Source organism: Acinonyx jubatus, chromosome D1 (genome assembly GCF_027475565.1).
Source record: "Acinonyx jubatus isolate Ajub_Pintada_27869175 chromosome D1, VMU_Ajub_asm_v1.0, whole genome shotgun sequence".
NCBI classification, from domain to species: domain Eukaryota; kingdom Metazoa; phylum Chordata; class Mammalia; order Carnivora; family Felidae; genus Acinonyx; species Acinonyx jubatus.
Genome location: NC_069390.1, coordinates 1,669,297 through 1,689,687, shown reverse-complemented (window position 1 = coordinate 1,689,687; position 20,391 = coordinate 1,669,297). Strand labels below are relative to the sequence as shown.

At 61.4% G+C, this 20,391-nt stretch overlaps 2 protein-coding genes across 2 annotated transcripts; both read left to right on the top strand.

Annotated features, from left to right (window-relative positions):
* The first annotated feature begins 1,098 nt into the window (after nt 1–1,098).
* INS (insulin) lies at nt 1,099–2,066 on the top strand. Its single transcript, XM_027045905.2, has 3 exons — nt 1,099–1,200; nt 1,380–1,582; nt 1,861–2,066. Exons 2-3 carry the CDS (start codon nt 1,396–1,398, stop codon nt 2,004–2,006), a joined length of 333 nt encoding a protein of 110 aa, XP_026901706.1. The 5' UTR covers nt 1,099–1,200; nt 1,380–1,395; the 3' UTR covers nt 2,007–2,066.
* A 1,006-nt stretch (nt 2,067–3,072) lies between these two features.
* On the top strand, nt 3,073–13,707 carry LOC128311722 (insulin-like). Its single transcript, XM_053202757.1, has 2 exons — nt 3,073–3,431; nt 13,470–13,707. The coding sequence occupies exons 1-2, from the start codon at nt 3,265–3,267 to the stop codon at nt 13,678–13,680; spliced, it is 378 nt and encodes a 125-aa protein (XP_053058732.1). The 5' UTR covers nt 3,073–3,264; the 3' UTR covers nt 13,681–13,707.
* The last annotated feature ends 6,684 nt before the right edge of the window (nt 13,708–20,391 follow it).

The following is a 20,391-nucleotide window of genomic DNA, read 5'->3' as shown; positions in this document are numbered from 1 at the left end:
TAGTCCTCTCAAGAGACCCCCCCCCCCGACCTTCCCTGCTGTGTGGCGGCCTTGGGGGTCATAGCGGGCACCGCCTCAGCATGGCCTGGGCAGAAGTGGCAGTGGGGAAGGTGCCCGTGAGAGCGGGCATCCAGCCTGCAGAGAGTCCCGCATGGGGGGCGGGGCTGAGCTCGGAGCAGGTGGCCAGCCCCTTCGTGGTCCCGTGGCTGCTCCAGGGGTGCACAGCAGGACGTCCTGGGCAGGGGGTCTCGGTATTTCCCAGGCTGGAGAGTGGGGTCCATGCTGGGGGTGGGGGTGGGTGCAGGACATCCCCACCCCTCCTGTCCCTTTGGTCTGAGGCAAGAGGAGGAGGCAGGCTGAGCTCCTTTCTCAGCTGGAAAGGGCCCACAGACTCTGGGGTGCCCAGAGAGGGTTGCAGGTGGCAGGGGGAGGGGAGAGGGTCCTGGCCTGCCTCCTAGTCCTGTCCGGGGGGCTGGGGAGCACCAAGGGACCCAAACCGTGTGGCGGCCAACGGGGCTGATGGTCTGAAAAGGGTCAGCATGGGGAGACGGGCAGGGGCTCCAGAAACAGGGGTGGGCATCCAGAGGATACGTGGGTGGGTCATGTGGGGCCCCACACAGAGGCCTAGCCCCAGAGTCCACACGGTGGCTGGTCCCCAAGCTCAACTCTCCCTGTGGCACCCCAGGGTGCTGGGGGGGGGGGGTGGGTCTCAGCGAGGCTTCTATGCTGAGGTAGGGGTAGGGCCGTGAGCAGGGAGGGGATATTCCCCCATGCACCACTCAAGGGGCCCAGGAGGAAGACTGGAAACTGTGGCACGGGCCCAGGGTCCAGGCAGCATCCCCCTCCCCGGGGCCCCCGCTCCCCTGGACTAATGTGGAAAATGTGGCTCAGGCGAGGCCTGGGTGGGGCTCTGCTCCTGGGGAGACGTTGGCCCCCAGCTGTGAGCAGCCATCAGGCCCCTCGTTAAGACTCTAATGACCCCGTGGCCTGAGAGGTGCTGACGACCGAGGAGCTGTTCCCGCGGACCCAGCACCGGGGAAATGGTCCAGAAATTGCAGCCTCAGCCCCAGGCCATCTGCCACTGTCACCGGGGGGCCCCGATGGGCCAGGCGGTGGGGTCGGGAGCTATAAAGCCAGCGGGGCCCAGCAGCCAGCAGCCCCCCCCGGGACCACCTGCACCCTGACACGGACAGCAAGCAGGTCTGTCCCCACGGGCTCTCCGTCAGCTGAGTCCAGGGTGTCGGGGCCCCGGGCCCGGGCTCTCGAGCCGGCGGGAGGACGAGGGCTCCCAGCACAGAGCATCTGGGGGGCAAGCGCAGGGCGGGGGTCCTGGGTGTGGCGCGTGCCCCTCGCCGGCCTCAACCCTGCCCGTCCCCCAGGTCACTGTCCCCCGCCATGGCCCTGTGGACGCGCCTCCTGCCCCTGCTGGCGTTGCTGTCCCTCTGGACCCCTGCCCCGACCCGAGCCTTCGTCAACCAGCACCTGTGCGGCTCCCACCTGGTGGAGGCGCTGTACCTGGTGTGCGGGGAGCGCGGCTTCTTCTACACGCCCAAGGCCCGCCGGGAGGCAGAGGACCTTCAGGGTGAGCCCCCGCTGCCCCCGCTAACCCCACCCCGGCTTCCCACCTGGCGCCTCGGGGGAATCGGGCTGGAGTTTTAAAAAAGAAAAACCACATTTCCCCTGGTCACATCCCGAAAGGCCATCGTCGGGCACCAAGGGCCCCCGTGTGGGCTCCTGCCCTGGCCCTGCCCTGCGGCCTGGGAGCCTGCGGTGGGGTGGGCGCCCCACGGCCGTCACGTGGGCGGGCAGGCGGGAGGCTCGGTCTGTCCCTGAGCGGCCGTCCGCCTTACTGTCCCGCAGGGAAGGACGCGGAGCTGGGGGAGGCGCCTGGCGCGGGCGGCCTGCAGCCCTCGGCCCTGGAGGCGCCCCTGCAGAAGCGGGGCATCGTGGAGCAATGCTGTGCCAGTGTCTGCTCGCTGTACCAGCTGGAGCATTACTGCAACTAGAGGGCTCCCGGAGCCCGCCGCCCCTGAGCCCCAACCCGTCCAATAAACCCTTGAACGAGCCCCGCTCGCGTGGTCTGTGTGGCACGGGGGCTGAGGTGTTGGCCGGGGGCCGGGGCGGGGGGGGGGGCCCGCAGAGACCCCCTTCCTCCTCTGTCTACGCGAGTCCCTCCGCGCTTTCCCCACGCCCACCGGGCACGGGCAAGCTCCTGTCTGCCCGCCCCCTGCTGCCCTGGGCACCCTCCCCCCCCCGCCCCCATCCCTGGCTGCTTCAAGACAAGACAGAGAAGGGTTTGGGGGGCCCTGGGGGCCGGCTGGGAGCTGGGTCCCTTAATTCAAAAGCCTTGAGCTCTCAGGGCCCCCAGAGAGCTTTCCAAGGAAAGAGAATGAGAACATTCCAGCCGCTTCTCCCCACCTAGCCGTGCGGGCTCTACGTTTAGTGTTTTTTCTGATGGAAGCCCTTGGAAAGGTGGGTGGGGGAGGGGGTCCTGCAGGGGCAGGGGACAGAGAAGGGCACAAGAGGCTGTCCGGGGCTGGCCTTTCTCAGGGCCCCTCCACCACCCGGCTCTGGGCCGGACCGGGGCAGCTTCAGCCCCAGTGCAGACCGAGCCAGAGGAAGCCCTGGAGGAATCAGGAGAAGCCACACGGCACCCCTTGAGCTGACGGATGGACTCAGACCCCGCGGGCACTGGGCAGGGCCCTCAGACTTAGCGCGCAGCAGCATCCCGGCTGTGGCCCCCCAAGACTGCAGCCCACAGGGCCAGGGTCAGGGCCGGTCTCCCTGCCACCCTGTGGCCCTCCTCCTCCTGCTCAGCAGCCCCAGACCCGGCGCTCAGTCCCAGAAGTGCCATCGGGCCTAAGGATGAGGTCACTTGGGGGTCGGGTCTTCAGGGGTTCACACCCCTCCTCCTCCGGTGTGGGTCCGTTGGGCACACCGCCCAAGCCGCCACCTGGAATGCCAGGGAGCCTGGGGGCTGTCTGGGCTGGCTGTGGCCGGGGAGGTCAGCGGGTGACCCTGGCTGCACAAAAGCCTGGCCAGCCTGCCGGCCTCCCAAGCCAAACCAATCTGCACCTTTCCTAAGGCTCCGCCCGGGCCGGAGCTTGGGATGGCTGGGCCCTGGGGCCGGGCGCCCGGGCCCCCCGAGGCTGCAGACCGCTCAGAGGTGGCCTCAGAGCCCAAAGTAGATCCTCCTGCTGGGACCTGGCTGTCCGGCCAGCCTGCCCGCAGCCCCGGGGCTCCCTGCAGGGCCTCCCCCTCCCCATGACAACATCAACACCCCCAGAGCTGTGGCCGTCCCCAGCTAGCCCCGCCCCTGGAGCGGACGGCTGGACACTGGACCCGGAAGAGGAGGGGGGGGGACTGTGCATGGGAACAGCAGGTGGCCCCATCCACAGGGACAGAGGCAGGGGCGTCCTGCAGAAGTTGAGGTACGTAAGTGCCTGTGGCCTGGGCTGGGAGCGGCTGGGATTGGAAGTAGGCTGGTGGGGTCAGGGTGTCCTGGAGACAGCAGTTAGCTAAGCCTGTGTCCCCGCAAGACCCTGGAAAATGGCCCAGGTGTCCCCCCCACCCCCCACCTGCGGCCCACAGGTGCCGGAAAACTCTGTGGAGGGGAGCGCAGGAGCCCTTTAGGGCCCAGGGATACATGGGGCCATCCCAGCTGGGGGGGGACTCCCAGCATAGCTGGTCTTGGGTGTAGCTGGGGCCACAGGGGAGGGTCCACGTTCACGGGGTGGGAAAGACCGCCCGCCCGTGAGACCCGGTCGTGGTCGGAGGCCACCCTCGGCCCTGCTACCGGGGCAGGGCCCTCCTGGTGAGCCTTTCCCCCCAGCCCCCAGCCGGCCATGGCTGTGATCTTGGGAAGGTGCGTGGGACCCTCTCCAGAGCCCCTCCACAAACAGCTCATGGAGGCAGGGAGAAGGGAGGCAGGGAGATGCCCAAGGTCATCAGGGTCTCAGGTGGCAGAGGAGAGGTCAGACCCAGTCTCCTGCTTGGCACCACCCTGGGCACTGGACCTCAGATGCCCCTGCTCCTTGGGGACCCCAGGTCACCCCATGGCAGCCAAGCCCCAGGCCATGCCTCTGCCACCCCATCCGGGCCATGCTCCGCCCCTTCTGGGAAACAGGAGGACAATCGTCCCGTGTCCTCAGACCCTGCCTGCCCTTGGAACCCGGGCTTCCCTCGCCCATGGGGCTGGCGGTGTTGTTGGCCACACCCAGCCCTGTGTGTCACCTGGCATGGGGGGCAGGAGTCCAAATGCCCCCGAGCCCGGGGCAGCAGGGTGTGGAGGAGCAGTCCCCTGACCCTGCCGGGTCCCCCAGCCCCCTCACTCGGGGGCCAGGGCCTCCCGGGGATGTTGTAGCCCCCACACTTGCCGTCACGTCTGTTCTGTGTTTCGCCATCACAGTGCCATGTGGGGTGGGAGCTGTTGTGCCTGTGTTCTTGACGGGGAGACTGAGGCTGGAGCCAGGATGTCTGTCCCTCTGGTGCCCGCACGCTGAGGACATTCTGCCAGTGCAGCTGCCTCCGGCACCGATGAACGGGCACTTCCGCCTGGCCCTTGGGGCAGTATTTGCCTTCTCCTGTCGGCAGTAAATATTTACCGTCCTCACTGTTCTCCGGGCCTGAGCAGACCCTGAGGGGCAAGGGGGTGGGTGCAGGGATGCCAGGGTGGGTCCACTTGCTTTTGAAGGCCCGGTGCCTTGGGGGGAGGGGCGGTGGTGCGGTCCAGAGGGAGCGAGACCAGGAGCCAGTGACCTGAGCTCCTGGCAAGGCCCCCTGGCAGAGACCCGGCTGAGCCCTGGTGAGTCTCTGCATCCAGCGAGGCCGTGAGGGGAGATGCCTGTGTTCCCTTTGAGGGAGCCTGCCCTCGGGCCCGGGCACGGTGAGGCCCCCAGTGCAGGTGGCGTCCCTGGGCACCTAGGCACCTGTCCGAGCCAGGCAAGAGGGCCAGGGCGGCCATTCACAGATATGACCAGCAGAGGGCACCAAAGCCCCACTTTTGATGCATGCGACTCCCGCGGTCCAGGCCCGTGGTGCTCTCTGAAAGGATCTGTGTCTCCCAGTTCCTGCCATTGGGCACTCTCCGGGGCCTCGGGGAATGCCCGATGGGCGGGCCACCCAGGCTCTAGAGGCCTTGAGGTTTAGGAAGGAGACGGGCTGTGTAGTGTCTCAGGCCCCCAGTCTTTCTGGTCTAGGCTTCTCCGTGGGAGCAGCCGGACAAGGTACCAGGTCCCCAACATTCTGGGAAAGTCTCCAGGGTGATCCTGAGCCCCGATCCCCAGAAATGCAGAGCCTTGGGGTGGAAGGGAGGTCTTTGGGGGTGACTTCCTTCAGCCACCCCCTCACACACACACACACACAGTGTGGCTGAGCAAGCCGAGGTCAGCGGAGGGCCAGGCGCCCACCCAGCTGGAGCTCTTGCTGAGGGTCTGCAGGGCTCTGAGGGACTTGAGGCTGGGGGCTGGTGGGTGGCCGTCACTGTCAGGCCAGGTGGTCCCTCCCCGTGCTGGTACCACCTCAGTCCCCGTAGCCCGAAGGCTTACGTGAGGCAGGGGACTCGGGGACCCAGGGGGCCTCCGGAAGGGGTCCGGCCAGGCCAGGTTCCCTCCTTCCCGTGCCACCCCCTGTCCCCGCCGGCTGCTGGCAGGAGAGGGGTCAGTGCCAGAAAGAAAATTTTGGGGACAGAGGCAGACAGGGGTCTGGGAACCGCAGAGATAAACAGGGAGGTGGGGGCCTCCTGCCTCCCTCCCTCCACCCAGCACTATTGTTTCTGGGTTCTTCACAGGGACAGGGAGGCAGATTCCTTCGAACGTGGAGGCCGACCGAAGCGTCTCCCCATGTCCCCTGCAGCCTAGTCAGGCTGTGGTGGTGCAAGCAGCCCCACCCTGCCTCAGCCCAGACCTCCCACCTCCTGCCCGTGTGCAGTTGTGGGGGGACCGGTCCCAACGGTCTCCCTGGGTCTCCCCAGGAAGCTGGGCCTCGGGCCATAGGACAAGGTCACCCCATAGTCCCCACCCTTCAAGGCACTGGGCTGACCACATGGGGTCCTGGGGGCACCGCTGGGTCTGTGGCTACGCTGCACTTGGGATCCATCAGGCCGGGAGTGGACATAAGTCCTGTTCCCCCCAGCTCCCTGTACCCAGAGGGGCTCAGAATTTCTAGACCCAGAGGCCCACCCCCGGACCAGCCACACTCAGGGCTCCCCATCTGTGACCCCACGAGGCGTCCTTCCCCACCGTGCCTGTCTCTGGGCCTTGACAGGGAGGACAGTAGGGCCCCCAGCCTGAGCGGGGTGCAGGGGGGAGGGGGGGAGGGCTGGCCCCGCCCCCTCCAGCCCCATGTGGAAGAGGCTGCTGAGCCATCAGAACCTGGGGGGGAGGGGGCCACATTCGCCGGCCTCACTCTGACCCCCTTCCCAGCCCATCTGTGTTTTTGGAAAACAGAGCCCGCGCCCCAGCAGCCCTGCCAGCTTGTGGCTGTTCACGCTGGGACTCAGAGCCCCCCCTTTGTTCTTCAAAGGCCATCCTCACTTCATAGCTTGGCCCTGTTCCGGCCCAGCCTCCCGCGGGGCCACCTTGCCTGCCCCCCAACGCCCAAGGGAGGACCTTGGAAATTCTCTTCCTTCTTTAGACCTCAGGTTCTGAGCTGTGGCTCAGTCCCACGTGGATGCTCAGTGGGCAGCAAGAATGGGGCTGGGAGGAGTTGAATTTGGGAGGTCCTGGAGTAAAGCTGAGACTCTGAACCTGGAGCTCTGGCTTGCCCTGTCCTCCCTGACACTCTCTGACCCTCTATGGCCCTCCCTAATCCTCCCTGGCCCTCTGTGACCCACCACGACCCTCCCTGACCCTTCCTGGCCCCCCATGGCCCTCCATGGCTCTCTGTTATCCCCACTCTGGCCCTCTCCAACCCTCCCTGGCCCTCCCTGACCATCCCTGGCCCTCCCTGGCCCTCCCTGGCCCTCCCTGGCCCTCCCTGACTCTCCATGGTCCTTCCTGGCCCTCCGTGGCCCTCTGTAACCCCCCTGGCCCTCTCCAACCCTCCATGGCCTTCTCTGGCCCTACCTGCCTCTTCATGGCCCTCCGTAGCTCTCTCTGGCCCTCCATGGCCCTCCCTGGCTCTCCATGGTACACTCCTGAGATCTGCTCATCCTGTCTAAGGAGATCTTCAAGAGTCAGGGGTAGGGAAAAGGTGGAAAGGCCCTCTCCAGGGTCCAGAGGGTGGGTTGATCCTTGGTTGCTCTCTGGGGGTGCTTTCTGGACCCCAGCCCAGCTGTGGGAAAGGAAGTGGCAGAGAGGTCAGGCTCTGGTGGAAGTTAGCTCTAGTCACACAATCAGCTCATAACAGAAGGCAAGCTGGGAGGTTTCCTGGAGGAGGTGTCTTGTGCCCCTACAAAGGCATCTCAACCTTGAGGACAAGTCCATGTCAGGCTGTCGCTATGGGTGGAGCAAACCTAGGCCAGGGATGGCTGTGAGTCAGGTACAGCCCATGCCACTCTCTCTGGAGTCACAGTGACAGCTGTGTTCACACAGAACTGATGTTCCCCAGGCCCTTCTCCATGGCTGGGCATGCACTGGTCCCGGTCAAAAAGAAGGGACAGGCTAAGGTCTGGAGGACATGTGGGCACCTCCCCTCCCCTCTAGCGTCAGCGTGTCGGGGCCAGCTGGAGTGTCGACCTGGGCTGGTGCAAGGCTGAGGGGAGAGAGCTGGGAGGCCAGGCAGGGGTCGTAAGTCCTTGCTGTGCTGCTTGTGGCTGTGTGGCCTTGGGAAAGTTACCCTGAACGTCTCTGGGCCTCAGTTTCCTCATTTATCTGAGGGAAACCAGAGGAGACTGTCCCTGCCTTGGCTGCTGAAGGGTCCAGTGTGGTGGCAAGGCATGTGGTGGGGGTGGGGGGGTGGCGGGGAACCGGTCCCGGGGCCTGCTGCAGCAGTGATCAGCAGGCCTGTCCCGGACACCATCAGTTCCTTCCCCAGCAGGACAGACTTCTTCCAGACCGTGTTGCCACATGATGCACTGTCCCCCATGGGCCAGGTGTGGGGGGGAGGGGTCACAGAAGGCCAAGGCAGGGCTTCAGGCTTAGCGATCTGTCCCGACTCCGCTGCTTGCTCCCAGTGTCCAGCAAACTGCTTGTCTCTCTGGGACTCTGTGGCACAGACACAGTACCATGGATCTGGTTCTCCTCCCAGGATCGTGGGCAAGAGGAAGCTGACGCAGTCCCCACATTGTGGTCCATGGGCATGTGGGGGCCCTTGCCAGGAGGGCAAGCTTCCCAAGGGAGGAGACTCAGGGCTGGGGTCCTGGGGGGCCTACACGGAAAGGAGAATGAGGCCAGCTGAGAGAAATGGAGAAGGGAGAGCAAAGCCACCGTACAACCTGGGGACCTGTTGGCCCAAGACCCTCATGGGGGAGATATCTTTGCAGCTCCTGGGACTCCCCAGACTACCAGCCCTGCCCTGGCTGAGCTCCCTCTCCCCAAACTCCAGAGCCCTCTTGGGTAGTGACTTTTACCTGCAAGGGATAGACAGGCCTCTGGAGGCAGGTGTCCCAGCACTAGCCAGGCCCTGTGGCTTAGCTACCAATGGTCTAGGATGCATCTCCATACAGTCTCAAGAAAGAATATTCTAGTGCCAAGGGTTAGGGGAGTCAGGGACAAATACGCATTCACGTCGGGAGAGCAGAATAACGAGTGTTTATTAGCATTTACCCTGCACCAGATGCTGGTGTCTGGGCCTCTGTGCACCCCCACATGGGACCCATGAGGTTCAGAGGGTGAACCGACCTGCCCACATCCATTGGCAGAGCCAGGGCTTGAACTGGGTCAGCCTCCAAGCCTCCCTTAGCCATCCCTCTCCCCCATGTGAACACATAGCTGTGTGAGCAGTGCAACGTGGCCCCTGGGCCCTGTCAGGCTGGCTCCCCCAGGGCCCTTGTGATGTGACCTTGGGACTTCAAGGCTATGTGCAGCCCCCAGCAATCTCCCCTGGCCTGTCAGACTACCTGCTGCATGGACACGGCAGAGCCATATGGTATCCGACGGTGCCAGGCTCCTGGGACAAAATCTAGTGTGTTCAGAATGGGGCTCCGGGTTGTCTCAGTTCTGAGGTTTGGTAAAGTGACGTAGTTGCCCAAAAGGCTATTACTGATTTAAGGAAAGGTGGGTTTTCTGAGGCTGCGGCTGCACTTCTACAAGTAGCCACAAGGTGTCAGGCTCGGGCCAGGTTTGGAAAGCCCTGCTGGGAAGAGAGCTCAGACAGCAAAATTCAGCCCATCCCTGCTCATCCCAGGGTCTCTGCCTCTGGACGGGGTCCCAACATTCTTCCTGGAGCTTCTCAGTAATCGATCTGATTTTATTCTGATACGAATGTAATACAGGGCCCTCTAGTTTTCAGAACACAACAATGCTTCTGGAAGGTGGTGCACCTGTGGCTTTGGGCATCCACCTTGCCACATCCTTTGGTGTTGGGGAGTCCCCCAAATGGGGGGAATTCCCTTATGCCTCCCTCCACCACCTGTTCTGTAATGCCAGGATGGAGGTGGATAAGAGCCTCAGATCTGAGCACAAAAGGGTAGAGATCACCTGTACCCTGATGCTGTAGGGGGCTCCCTCCATAGACAGAAATATACCTTTGCCCCCCAGCCCTCTCCTCAGAGAGTCTCAAGTTGTAGTGTCTAAAACTGGTGGGCTCTTTCCGCTTTAATTCTAGAAGCGGCCGCCAGGTGTCAGCATGAGGCCGCTCAAGCAGCCGAGTGGAGGAAACCTGGCACTTGGGCTTCCTGGGGGGTGCTCCAGGACTCTCTTGAATAAGTGAGGACCTGGCCAGAGACCCAGGATGGGATGATCTTCTCCCAGGCCTAAAGGCAGGAGGGGCAATGAGGTTATTATTATGAGGTGTCCCTTCCTCCCTGCACTCCAAATTTGTCCCTTGTGTGTTCCCTTCCACTACCTGTATACCCTATAGGCCATGTGCTCTCCTTCCGCCAAGGAAAACAAGTGGAATGTAGGGTTGTGGGTCACAAGCCCCACACCCACTTCCCTGACCCCCAAAACCTCTAGTCTTGTCTCAGTGGTGCCATGGCTTAGCTAGTCCTCCAGGGGTCCTCCCCACCCAAAACCCTTTCCTCTGCTCCTTTCCTCTTGCTTGAGCATTCTGGGCTCCAAGATTTTGATAGACTAAAATAACCCTGCATGACTCTTTTTTGGGCCAGGCCTGAGATGGGACTCCAGATCAAGGCAGAATTCAGATTCAAGATACCGTTTGGGAGCTGGGAGTTTCCACGTTTTCAGGAGTTTGATCTGTGGGTTTGAAAGGCCACTTCCCTTTCAGCCTTTTAGCTGCCCACCTTCTCAGTCTGGTGAGCCTCCCATGAAATCCTCACGTCTGGCTTGAGGTCAGCTCTTCACTCTCCCTAGCCCCACATGTGGCTTGGCAAGTCCTGGCTAAGTTTTCCCATAAGAACCTGGCAATAGCCCCTTGAAACATCTGGGCATCTTGCAGCAGATAGCAGGGGACAGCACAGGATGCAAAGCCTTCAAGCCACAGAGCCCAAAGCAGAGTCAGAGCCCATACAAGCAGGTGACTGCTGCACCACAGGAACTGTGGACTGCTTCACACTGACTCCCTTCTATGTGCCCAGACCTGACTTAAGGCCCTTTAGCATTCCTTCGTCCCTCCCCATCCAAGAGCCCAGCAAAGAGTCCCTCCTGCCCTCTTCCCATGAGGTGGTGTGGCTCTGGGGCATCTGCATCCTTTGGGGCACAGCTGCCAGACCTGAGTACCCCCCTCAAGTCTCTCTTCCCCACCCAAAGTCTTATTCTCTCCATTGGATGTCCCTTCCCTTTGGCTAAGGAAGGGAGTTCAGGTGATGGCTTGAGAGAGAAAGGGAGAGGGAGAGTTAAACCCCAGCATGTGCCAGTAAGCTAGGTAAACTGGGGTGCAAGGGTACTGGGAGGATGGGAGTGGTGGCCTTCTGGGAAGTACAGACGTCTTTGCCTTTCAGCGAGTCTTTGCTCTGTGGTCTGCTCTCCCTGCAACCTTGGGAGAGAGGTTTAAATTCCCAGTGAGATTTAGTCCAGTCAGGGCAGCACATCTGCTGGGCCCTCCCCCAGCTGCTGATGGCTTTGAGGCTGTGCTTCGATTGGAGTTTCAGCCAGACTCAAAGGCTGTGAACCCAGCATCCCACCCAGGGTGTCCGTGATCAAGCAGGACTGGTGCTCAGAGCTGCCATCTGCCATCATGCATGCGGTGCAGGGGGGCCAATCGGGAGTAACTGGTGAAGGGAGGAAACTCCCAGACGAGTCCCCTGCCCTTGAAAGAAGGAGGGACATGACGACGTTGCACTGCAGCTGCCTTGGGAGCACCTGGAGAGAGGTTTTTCTGATCACTCTCGAACCCTGCTTCATTCTGCATATGGCCCATCGCCATTTTACCCGTGCCACGCCCACTGGCATTCCAGGGTGTCAAGTGACTGCCAGGTGTCAATCTCGGGAGGCCCCGCCCACTCTCCACCCCTCCAGATAGTCCCACCTCCTAGCTAAAGGGAGTACTTCCGGTTAATGTCCACGCCCACACACGCCTCTCCGTGGGGTTAGGGGGCTGGCCAAATCTCCACCCCCTAATGCATGTGCCCTGGCGTGAGAAGGTGCCACAGCCAGCTGCCCAGTGGCCTCAGCACCACTGAGTGGGCACAAAGCTACCCAATTTGGAGGGGCTCGTGGAAAGGCGTGGAGGGGACGAGGAGGTGAGGGGCAAAACTGTAATTTCAGTTGGCATTTGAGCAGGTGCCGTGGTCAGCGGTGGAGACCCTCTCCCGCTTCTAGGGGCTGTTAATATGCACACTCTAAAAGTGCCCTTCATCGTCTCTCCAGCCTCAGCCTCGTCCCCCACCTCCTCCTCCCCGTCAACCCGGCTGGAGGGTCTGGGCACCACAGCCAGAGCACCCCCTGCTTTGGCGGCGACTGCTAATATTGACCCGACCAGCAGATCATCGGCCGGGCAGTTTCAGCAGAGAGCTTTGGGCACCAGTGACTCCCCCGTCCTCTTCATCCACCGCCCGGGAGCTTCGGGGACTACGCAGCGACTAGAGTACAGGTGACCGGGCTTCCCTCCCTCTTGTTGCAGCCTCTCAGTGTGAGAGAAAAGCTGTATTCTAAGTGTTGAGGCACGGGTGGGCTGCGGGCTTGAGGCAGCTAAAAGTATCACCGTTTCGCAGGAGGGACACACCTCTGCTGCAGGAGGAAGGGTGAGGGCAAGCTTCCTAAGAACAGCCTCAACTTTGGAGGGTACAGGAAAGACAAGTGGGGAGGGGGCTTTTCCATAGGTCCCCACAGAGTCACAGAGGCTTTTGCAAGGAAAATAGGTTTTCCTTCACTAATCTGCCAGGCCAAGTGGGAGGGGCAGGAGTGGAGGGTAGGGCTGCCCTTCCCAGCAGGAGTGAACAGCTGTTTTTGCAAATGTAAAGGGCATGGCTTTTCTGTGTGAGAAATTTGTTCTTGCTGCACCACCACCGCTCCCACCCCCCTACCCCCCCCACCCCCCGCCTCCCAGTCCCAACCAAAGACAAACAGGACACTGTGCAGAGGGCTGGGGGCCCAAGATTTTGGAGCAGTTTTTTTATACCATTTTAAAAGCAAAGCACCCCCCTTCTCCCCACTCCCTACACCTCCTGACCATAACCAAAGAACCCCACTAAGTATTTGGAAAGGGGAGTGAGAAGGAAGAGGATGAAGGGCAATGCGGCTTGTACCCACGGCAGGATTAAAAGAGTAAAGCTTCTCTCTCCCTGCTGGCGGGCCCAGTTCTCCTGTTGCCTCTCTTGCCCACAGAACTGAGTGGTGGGGCAAGGGCAATTTCCCGGGGGAGTGCATGATTCTGTCCCCTCCATGTGGGGTCCCAGACTCCTCCATACACCCAGTGTGGTGTTTGTGGGGACAGATCTCATTTCCCCAGGGAAGCTCAGTGTCCCACTGTACCTCTCCAACCATCCAGGGGCTTTCTGAATACAGAGCTGTGCCCTTTGTTTTGTTCCTGACCCCCTCCTTCCTTCCACCCAATGTGGGAATGTTGGAGTTGGGGGGGGTCATATTGTGCATGGTGATCCCCCAAGGCATGCCTTTCGTGTGCAACCCCACCCCATGCCCAGGCACAAGTCCACACCAGCCAAGAAGGGGCAGGCCACCCAACAGAAGGGTCTCCTGCCTCTGTGGGCAAGCAACATTTTCAGGCTTGGCTGCTGGGAAGTCCAGCTTTAGGTGAACTGTGGGCCTCTTCCTCCTTCCCTTGTACTTTGAAAGAGGGGGAGCTAGGCAGCCATAAGGACAGGAAAGGAAGCTACTACCCAAAACCCTGGCAAGGTGACTTTCAGGCCTCCTCACTGAACAGCCAGGGGAGGAGGAGAGGACGGGGCTCCGGCTGGCAGAGGACTTGTCTTAAAAGGGTTCATCTCAGGAACACCTTTGTGTTTCCCCTAGGGGCCGAAGAGTCACTGCTGAGCTCCTTGAGGAGGAGGTGGATCCCAAGACCCAGGGCCCGGCATCTCACCCAGCTGAGCCCCCAGCCCAGGCTGCCCCCCAGCTGGAGCCACAGCCCGAGTCACAGCCAGCCAGCGCTGCTGGAGAACCCAGTCCAGAGGTGAGCTGCTGTGGCCTGTGGCCCAGGCGGTCCCCTCGTGCTCAGAACTGAGGCCTGTGGCCAGCCCCAGCCCCACAGAGGTGAGTGTCTTCAGACCCCCAGGGCTGTGCAGAGGTGTCCACGGGTTCAGCCCTCCAAGTGTCAGGGTCTGTGCCAGGGCCTTGTTTCCTTCAGTTCATGGAGCCCCTCTCCCCTCAGGCCCAGGGAAGCTGGGGTGTATTCAGAGTCACACCACAGGCATCTGTGAGTCAGGGGGTCTGCTCCTGGTGCCTGCCTGTCCCTTGGTGGCTCAGGTGTGGTTGCAGCAAGCCCCTTGCCATCTGGGCTCCACAGCCATCCTTGGAAGGGAGCTCCTGGAAGAAGAAGGGCAAGGGAGGTGGACAGGGCAGTCCATGGGAGCGGGCTGGGGGGGGGGGGGCAGACAAGGTGGGGACAGAATTGGAGGAAGGGGAAAGAAAACAGGGAGGGGAAGAGGGAAAACTCATCAGTTGTGAATCAGGAGACCCCAGGAAGGCTGGGCTCAGCTGGGGCACATGAGACCCAGGTCCTCCTTGACCTGGGCTGCTGGGCTGTGGGACCTCACACGAGTGGCTTGACCTCTCTGGGTCCCTATTTGTCAAAGTGGGTGGCAGTCGCAGACCTCCTGACTGCTCAGTTGTGAGAAGAAAGGGAGGTAGTGGCCCAAGGACAGCAGGGGCACTGCAGTGAGGCGGAGGGCCTTAGAGCACCGGTGTCAGGATTCCATTGTGTTCAGCCGGAGGGGCTTCCTGTGTGTGTGTTCGAGTGGGGGTTGGTGGGGGGGGACTAGAAAGCCCTGGGGCCAGAGTGCCTGGGACACTTCTGGAGCAAGCTCCGTGGTGGTGGCCACAGCGGTTCACAGTTCACTGACAAGGTACTGGGGTGGGGGCACACGCTGAGCTGCCCTGGAGGGGTGCTCTGCGCCAGGGTCTTGGGGAGCTTTGGAAGTGGGGGTGGGGCGGGTGATTGTTCTTGCGCTGGACCCACAAGTCACAGAGGCCACCCTTCAGAGCCCTCAGGGAGGGACCTAGCAGGTGACCCCCTTCTAGGCTGGTTTACCCATCTGAGAGAGAGGCCAAGAACATTCTTTTAAAGGGGTCTTTATTCCAGACGCTACATAAAACAGTACAATAGGGGCCTTGCCTGGGTCCTTCCCCAGTGTGCCAGTGCTCAGCCCCCTCCCCTGCGCCCCCCACCCGACCCCTACCTACTTTTCGGCTTTTGGTTTATTGATCTGTGGCCTGTGGTGTCTTGTGCCCTGGGCAGCTCGTGCTGTCGAGTCCTGGTGGTTCCGGGTGGACCCGCTGGGTCCCTGGTCCTCCACTTCCAGCTGGGGCTGTGCCGGCTGTGTCCCTCCCGGAGTTCAGAGCAGGGCCTGGGCCTCGGCAGCTGGCGGCGGGTGCCCTGCGGTGGGCGAGGGAGGGAGGGGTGCTCGGGGGACCCTCAGAGAATGGAGCAGGGTTTGTAGATTGCTGGGCTCGGACCCAGGGAGCAGGAGCGGCCAGCCTGGAGCCAGAGCTGTGGGAGAGAGCAGGGGAAGGAGAAAGGCTGCCTGCTGGGAGCAGGGGAGCAGGGGAGCCGGGAGGAGGGAGGCGGGAGCGAGCGCAGCCCAGCCGCAGGCCTGGCGTGTAGAGGCCAGGATCAGTGGGTCGGTCCGAATCGTGGGGGATGATGATTCTCCCTGGAGCGTGGGTTTGCGATCTGCAGGGGAGGCTTGTGCTGCCCTGGTGCTGGAGCAGGGCAGCGGGGGGTGGGGGTGGGTGGGGTAGGGCTGAAGTTGCGCCAGCCAAGCTCTGGGCAAAAGGGACCCCAGCCCCACAAGGGGCCTGAGCTGCAGCTCCCTTCCTACTGTGGAGGGCCGGAAGTCGGGGAGAGCCTGACACTAGTCCTGGCCAGGGGCGGCCAGTGCCTTTTTTGAGCCCTAGGGTGACCCGGATCTGCCCCCTTCAAGCCTGCCCCTCTAGCCACACTTTTGACTAAATAAGGCGAGGGTTCAGCAGGCAGCCCCACGGGGGGGAGGGAGAGCATGTGCGCTCCCCCCTTGCCCTGATGGCTCAGTCTGGCACCCCAAAGTGGCCTCAGCCGTCCTACCTCCAAGGTCCAGGCAGCAGCTGAAGGGCACATCTCCGAACTTCTCCAAGCTTCTCCTGGCTTCTCCAGGGCCGGCGCCTGTGTGGGCAGAAGGCAGGGGAGGGACCCACTGATCAGCCGCTGGCGTGATTGCCCCCCAGGCACCCCCAGCCAGGGGGAAAGCCCACACTTTGAAAAGGGGCTCTCACCTCAGCACACGCCGCCCCCCACTCCCAGCCCCTGGGGAAGCAGGCCTGGAGGAAAGGTGGAGAACCCAGAGCAGAGCCAACGGGGGGGGGGGGGGGGGGGTGGCTAAATTCGTCCATAAGCAGAGGCCCTCCAAAGGATCCAAAATCTGTTCTGGGCTCCCAGGGACCCCGTTCCTCACCCCCCCAATTTCACAGGTCTTTACGCAGTGGGGAGTGACTTCAAGGCACCTGAAGCTCCCTTCTCACCCTCCCTCGATCCCCAGGCACACCCGCCCAGGCCAGAAAGCCGGGGACACGGGAGGCTGCGAACGGAGGCTGGCGGAGAGGGGAGGGGGCGGTGATGGGTGGGGGGAGACAGGCCAGATGTTCTTGGAATGGGACACGGGGTGATTGATGTGGACTGGAATTTGAAGGGGGAACATTCCCCACGTGCCTGGGGCTCTGGGTGGAAAACGGACTGTTTTTCATGGGGGGGGGGGGTGTCCCTGTCCTGCCAAACTAATGTGGAGGACTGCCTCAGCCCTGACTGGGTCCCCACACCTGTCCAGTGGCGTTAACCCCTGCCCTCCCAGAATGTCAGGCTTTGAGCTGCTCCCCTCTAACTGGGGTCCTTCTGTGGGGTGACTTTGGGTACAAGCGATGCTGTCCCAGCCCCAGGATCCCCACCATTCCTCTGTCCCCAGCAATGCCTTTCTCCTCGCAGCTCCTCACCCCTCAGGTACCCCCCAGGGTCGCTGTCCCCCACCCTCAAGATCGCCCAGTTCCCAGGGGGTGGCCGTGTTCCTGCCACCAGCGCCCTGCGCCTGCGTCGGGTTCAGTACTGGCTTTTAAGCAATGGACTTTCCCGGCAGGGAGAGAGAGACTTCGCGTGCAAATGCTCTTTGAGAAAACGAAAGGACACCCCTGGCACCCTGGCCACCGTGCGGTCCTGCCCCGTCCCTCCTCCCCATGCCGGCTCTTCTCTTGCTCCTCATTCCCTCCCCTCTTTCGAGTTACCCAAGCGAATGGGCTTCGCCGTCGTTTGGGGACCGGGAAAGGCGGGAGCGGCGCTCGCGGAGCGCCCCGGCGCGCGGGGGGTGGCCGTCTGGGGTGCTCCAGGGCCCCCAAGCCGAGCCGGGGACGAGCTTGCCCGCGGCGGCGGCCCGGCCGCGGCTTCGCCTAGGCTCGCAGCGCGGGAGCGCGTGGGGCGCGGCGGCGACGGGGAGCGCGGGGCCGTCCTCGGAGGCGGCCGGGCAGGGAGCCCGGGGCCCCGGGAGCGCCGGGGAGCCGCGCCCGGGTTCCTCCCTCCCTCCCGACGCCCGCTCCGCCGGGCCGCCGCCGCAGGCGCGCTCACCGCGCCAGAAGGCAGAAGAGAGAGAAGCAACGTTCCTTCCGGGGCGCGCGCCCCGGGGGGCCCGGCGCTACCTGCCCGCGCCCGCGCCCCCCGGGGAGGGCGCCCCTGCTCCGCGCGCGAGCCCCCAGACGCGGGGGAGCGCCGGCGGCGCGCCGCCTGCCCGGCACCCGGGGCTCCGCCGCTGCGAGGCAGCCCTCCACTTCCGGGGTCCCCAGTCACCAAGCGACTTCCCTGCTCCCACCAAACGCGGGCATCATTATTTTTTTTCCCCTGGGATCCTCCAAATTTCAGGCTTGCTCCCAGGCCCTCCGAATGCATCCAGCATTTCCCCAGGTCACAAGAATTTTCTTGGACATCCATTTCCGGGGACCTGGAAACACGAGCCCCGGCTGCGTTCCCCCAGATTCACCTAGTGGCCTGGATCCCCAAACTCATTGGGCATTTTCTCCCAGGCTCTTAACAGTTTTGTACACGCTGCTCCGACCCTACCGATCCGCACACCGCCAATGCGGATCCCCCCAAATTTACACATTACCCCCAGGTCCTGTGGTCGTGCTGACCCGTTTGCCTGGCTCCCCAGAAGGTGGACAGTGTTTTTGTGGCACTTAGGCATCGTCTCCAAAACAAGTGAAGCCCTTCCCCTGTGTCTCCATAATTTTGCACGTGAAATTCGGGGTCTCCCAAGCATTCTGTCCCTGCTCTGCTCCCCGACACCGAAGCCCTGTTCCCCCGGTTCACCACAGTTTGGGATCTTCTCCGCCGAGTTCCACAAATTTACTGGCACCAGCCTGGGTTCCCTACATTGTACACAAAGACTCCCAGGTTCCCCCAGCACCACGAGCAATCTCCCCAGAACCCTCAGAGTTTGAACGTGGCTTTCTATTCTTTCACTAAAATGTAGGCATTACACCCAAAGGACACCAAGCCCTGTTCTGAACCGCAGACAGTCTGCTCTTTTTTCGTGCCTTCCACAAAGTTCAGAGGTTGATTTCTGATCCCCAGAACTCATTGACCAATTTGTGTGTGTGTTGGGGGGTGCCATGAAAGATGTGGGAGCGTTTGTTTACAGGGCTCTCCAAGCTCCCTGGCCACTAATCAGGTCCCTTACAGTTTAGACACTGTCACCCAGGCCCCGAAAGCACACTGAGCAATTACCCGAGATGTGCTTCTTGGTGACTGTGGTTTATGCAGGTTCCCCTGGGTCCCACCGTGCACAAAACAGACGCTCGCACAAAGCCCATGTCTCCTTATACCGGGCTCTGTTGGGTGTTCCCAGGAACCAAATATTCTGAATATTTTCTCTGCATCATAAGATTTTGAGTATTAAAAAAAAAAATTCCCTGTATCCCACTGGCTCACTGACAAAAGTCCAGATTTTCTAAAATTCAGACAGTGGTCTCAAATCCCAGGATGACACTGGACCCTTTTCCTGTTCCCTTATATTTGGACATGCTGGGTTCTCCTCTCAAATATTACTTATTGCCTTCCAGGCCCGTAAACACAGGCCCCAAAATTTCTTGGGCCCCAAAGCATCTTGGGCACCCACAAAGTCACCCAAAATGTAAGCAATGTTTCCTGGGTCTCTCACACACTGAAAACTCCTCATAGGTCACCAGTTTTGGACACTGATTTTCTAGGCCTCAGGACCTACGAACTCGTAATCTTTTCCCTTAAAGCTTAGATATTGATCCCCAATTTTCCTGAGGACTCTGAGTAACTCCTCTGGATCCCCAGATTCAAAAATTAGTTTTCTGGGGCCTCCAAATTGAGACATGTCTCCCAGCCCTCCAAGATAAATTGGGACTTTCCCCCCGCTTCCACAAAACAACTGAGCCCTTTTTGGACACTGATTTTTGAGTCCCCTGAATTTACGACCCTTGCCCCAGGTCCCCGTAAATTTAGGCAGCTTCCCATGGGCTCCCCAAAATGAAAATGTCCAGGGATCAAAAAATATCCTAGAAATCCCAGGTCTTATGGGCCTGTGTCCTACAAGCTTCCTGGCTACTCACCAGGGTCCCTGAAATTTAGATCTCTGCCTCCATTGGACAATTCCCATGGATCCCCAAAACTTGGGCCATTGTAGACAGTGCCCAAGAAAACAGTATATTTTTTCCCTGTTCATCAGAAATAAACTAATTGAAATCAAATAGAAAATTAAAATATAAAGGGACATCGATTTTCTGGATTTCCCAGGTGTACTGATCACACCCCAGTTTCCCCCCACATTTAGACAGTACTTCTCGGGTCCCTACAGGACAGTGGGAATTCTCCTGAAAGCCATGACAATTATGGAGTTCACCTCCTTGGCCTCGCAGGCATCCAGGCCACTAACCTGCATTCGTCAACTGTGGAAGCAATTCTGTATTTCCCGTCACCACACTGAGACTTTGCCTAGCCCCCCCAAAGCGTGTTCAGTGTTTCACTTCCCCCAATTTTAGATAACGTGCCTCTTAGGTCCCCCCTGCGTTTCGCGTTGAGAATTTTCCCAGAGTCACCCCAAAACCTACCTCCCACAAATTAGCGTAGGGTTCCCCCCAAGCTTGCTGACCAAGACGCTAGGGCCCCCACATGTTTGACTCCGATTCCGTGGCCCCCGCGAGCCCTGAGCAACTTCCCCTGATCCACCAGACTTCGACCCTGTATCTGGAGTCTCAAATTTAGTCATTGATTACAGCTCCCCACATCAAGGGAGCCTCCCTCGGGTCTCCTACGTCGGGGTACTGGGGCCTTCGGCCGCAAACCACACGGAGCTCTGACTTGCCTTCCGATATCTGGGCATTGTTCCCGGCCCGCCCGCAGCCCCTCGGCAGCTTTCTCGGCCCCGCTCGCGGCGGGGCACGAGTTTCAGGCCTCTCTTCGTCTCCTACGAAAGCCCCCGAGCTGCTCGGATTTGGGAGATTTCTGTCTGCGTTCCCCCAACACACTTGGCCCTGCAGCGTATCCGCCGGGACGTGGGCAGTGCTTCTCCCGCGTCCAGGAAAACGACTGGGCATTGCCCCCAGTTTCCCCCAAATTTGGGCATTGTCCCCGGGTCTTCCAACGGACTGGGCGTTGCCCCCGGACATTGGGGACTGCCCCCGGGGTCTCGCTCACCTTCAGCAGCGTCCACCGCCGCCTCAGAGCGCTCGCTTT

Coding starts and splice junctions, on each gene's coding strand:
- INS (XM_027045905.2), top strand. CDS start 1,396: ATGGCCCTGTGGACGCGCCTCCTGCCCCTGCTGGCGTTGCTGTCCCTC. Junction 1,583..1,860: donor GGAGGCAGAGGACCTTCAGG/GTGAGCCCCCGC, acceptor ACTGTCCCGCAG/GGAAGGACGCGGAGCTGGGG.
- LOC128311722 (XM_053202757.1), top strand. CDS start 3,265: ATGACAACATCAACACCCCCAGAGCTGTGGCCGTCCCCAGCTAGCCCC. Junction 3,432..13,469: donor GGCGTCCTGCAGAAGTTGAG/GTACGTAAGTGC, acceptor TGTTTCCCCTAG/GGGCCGAAGAGTCACTGCTG.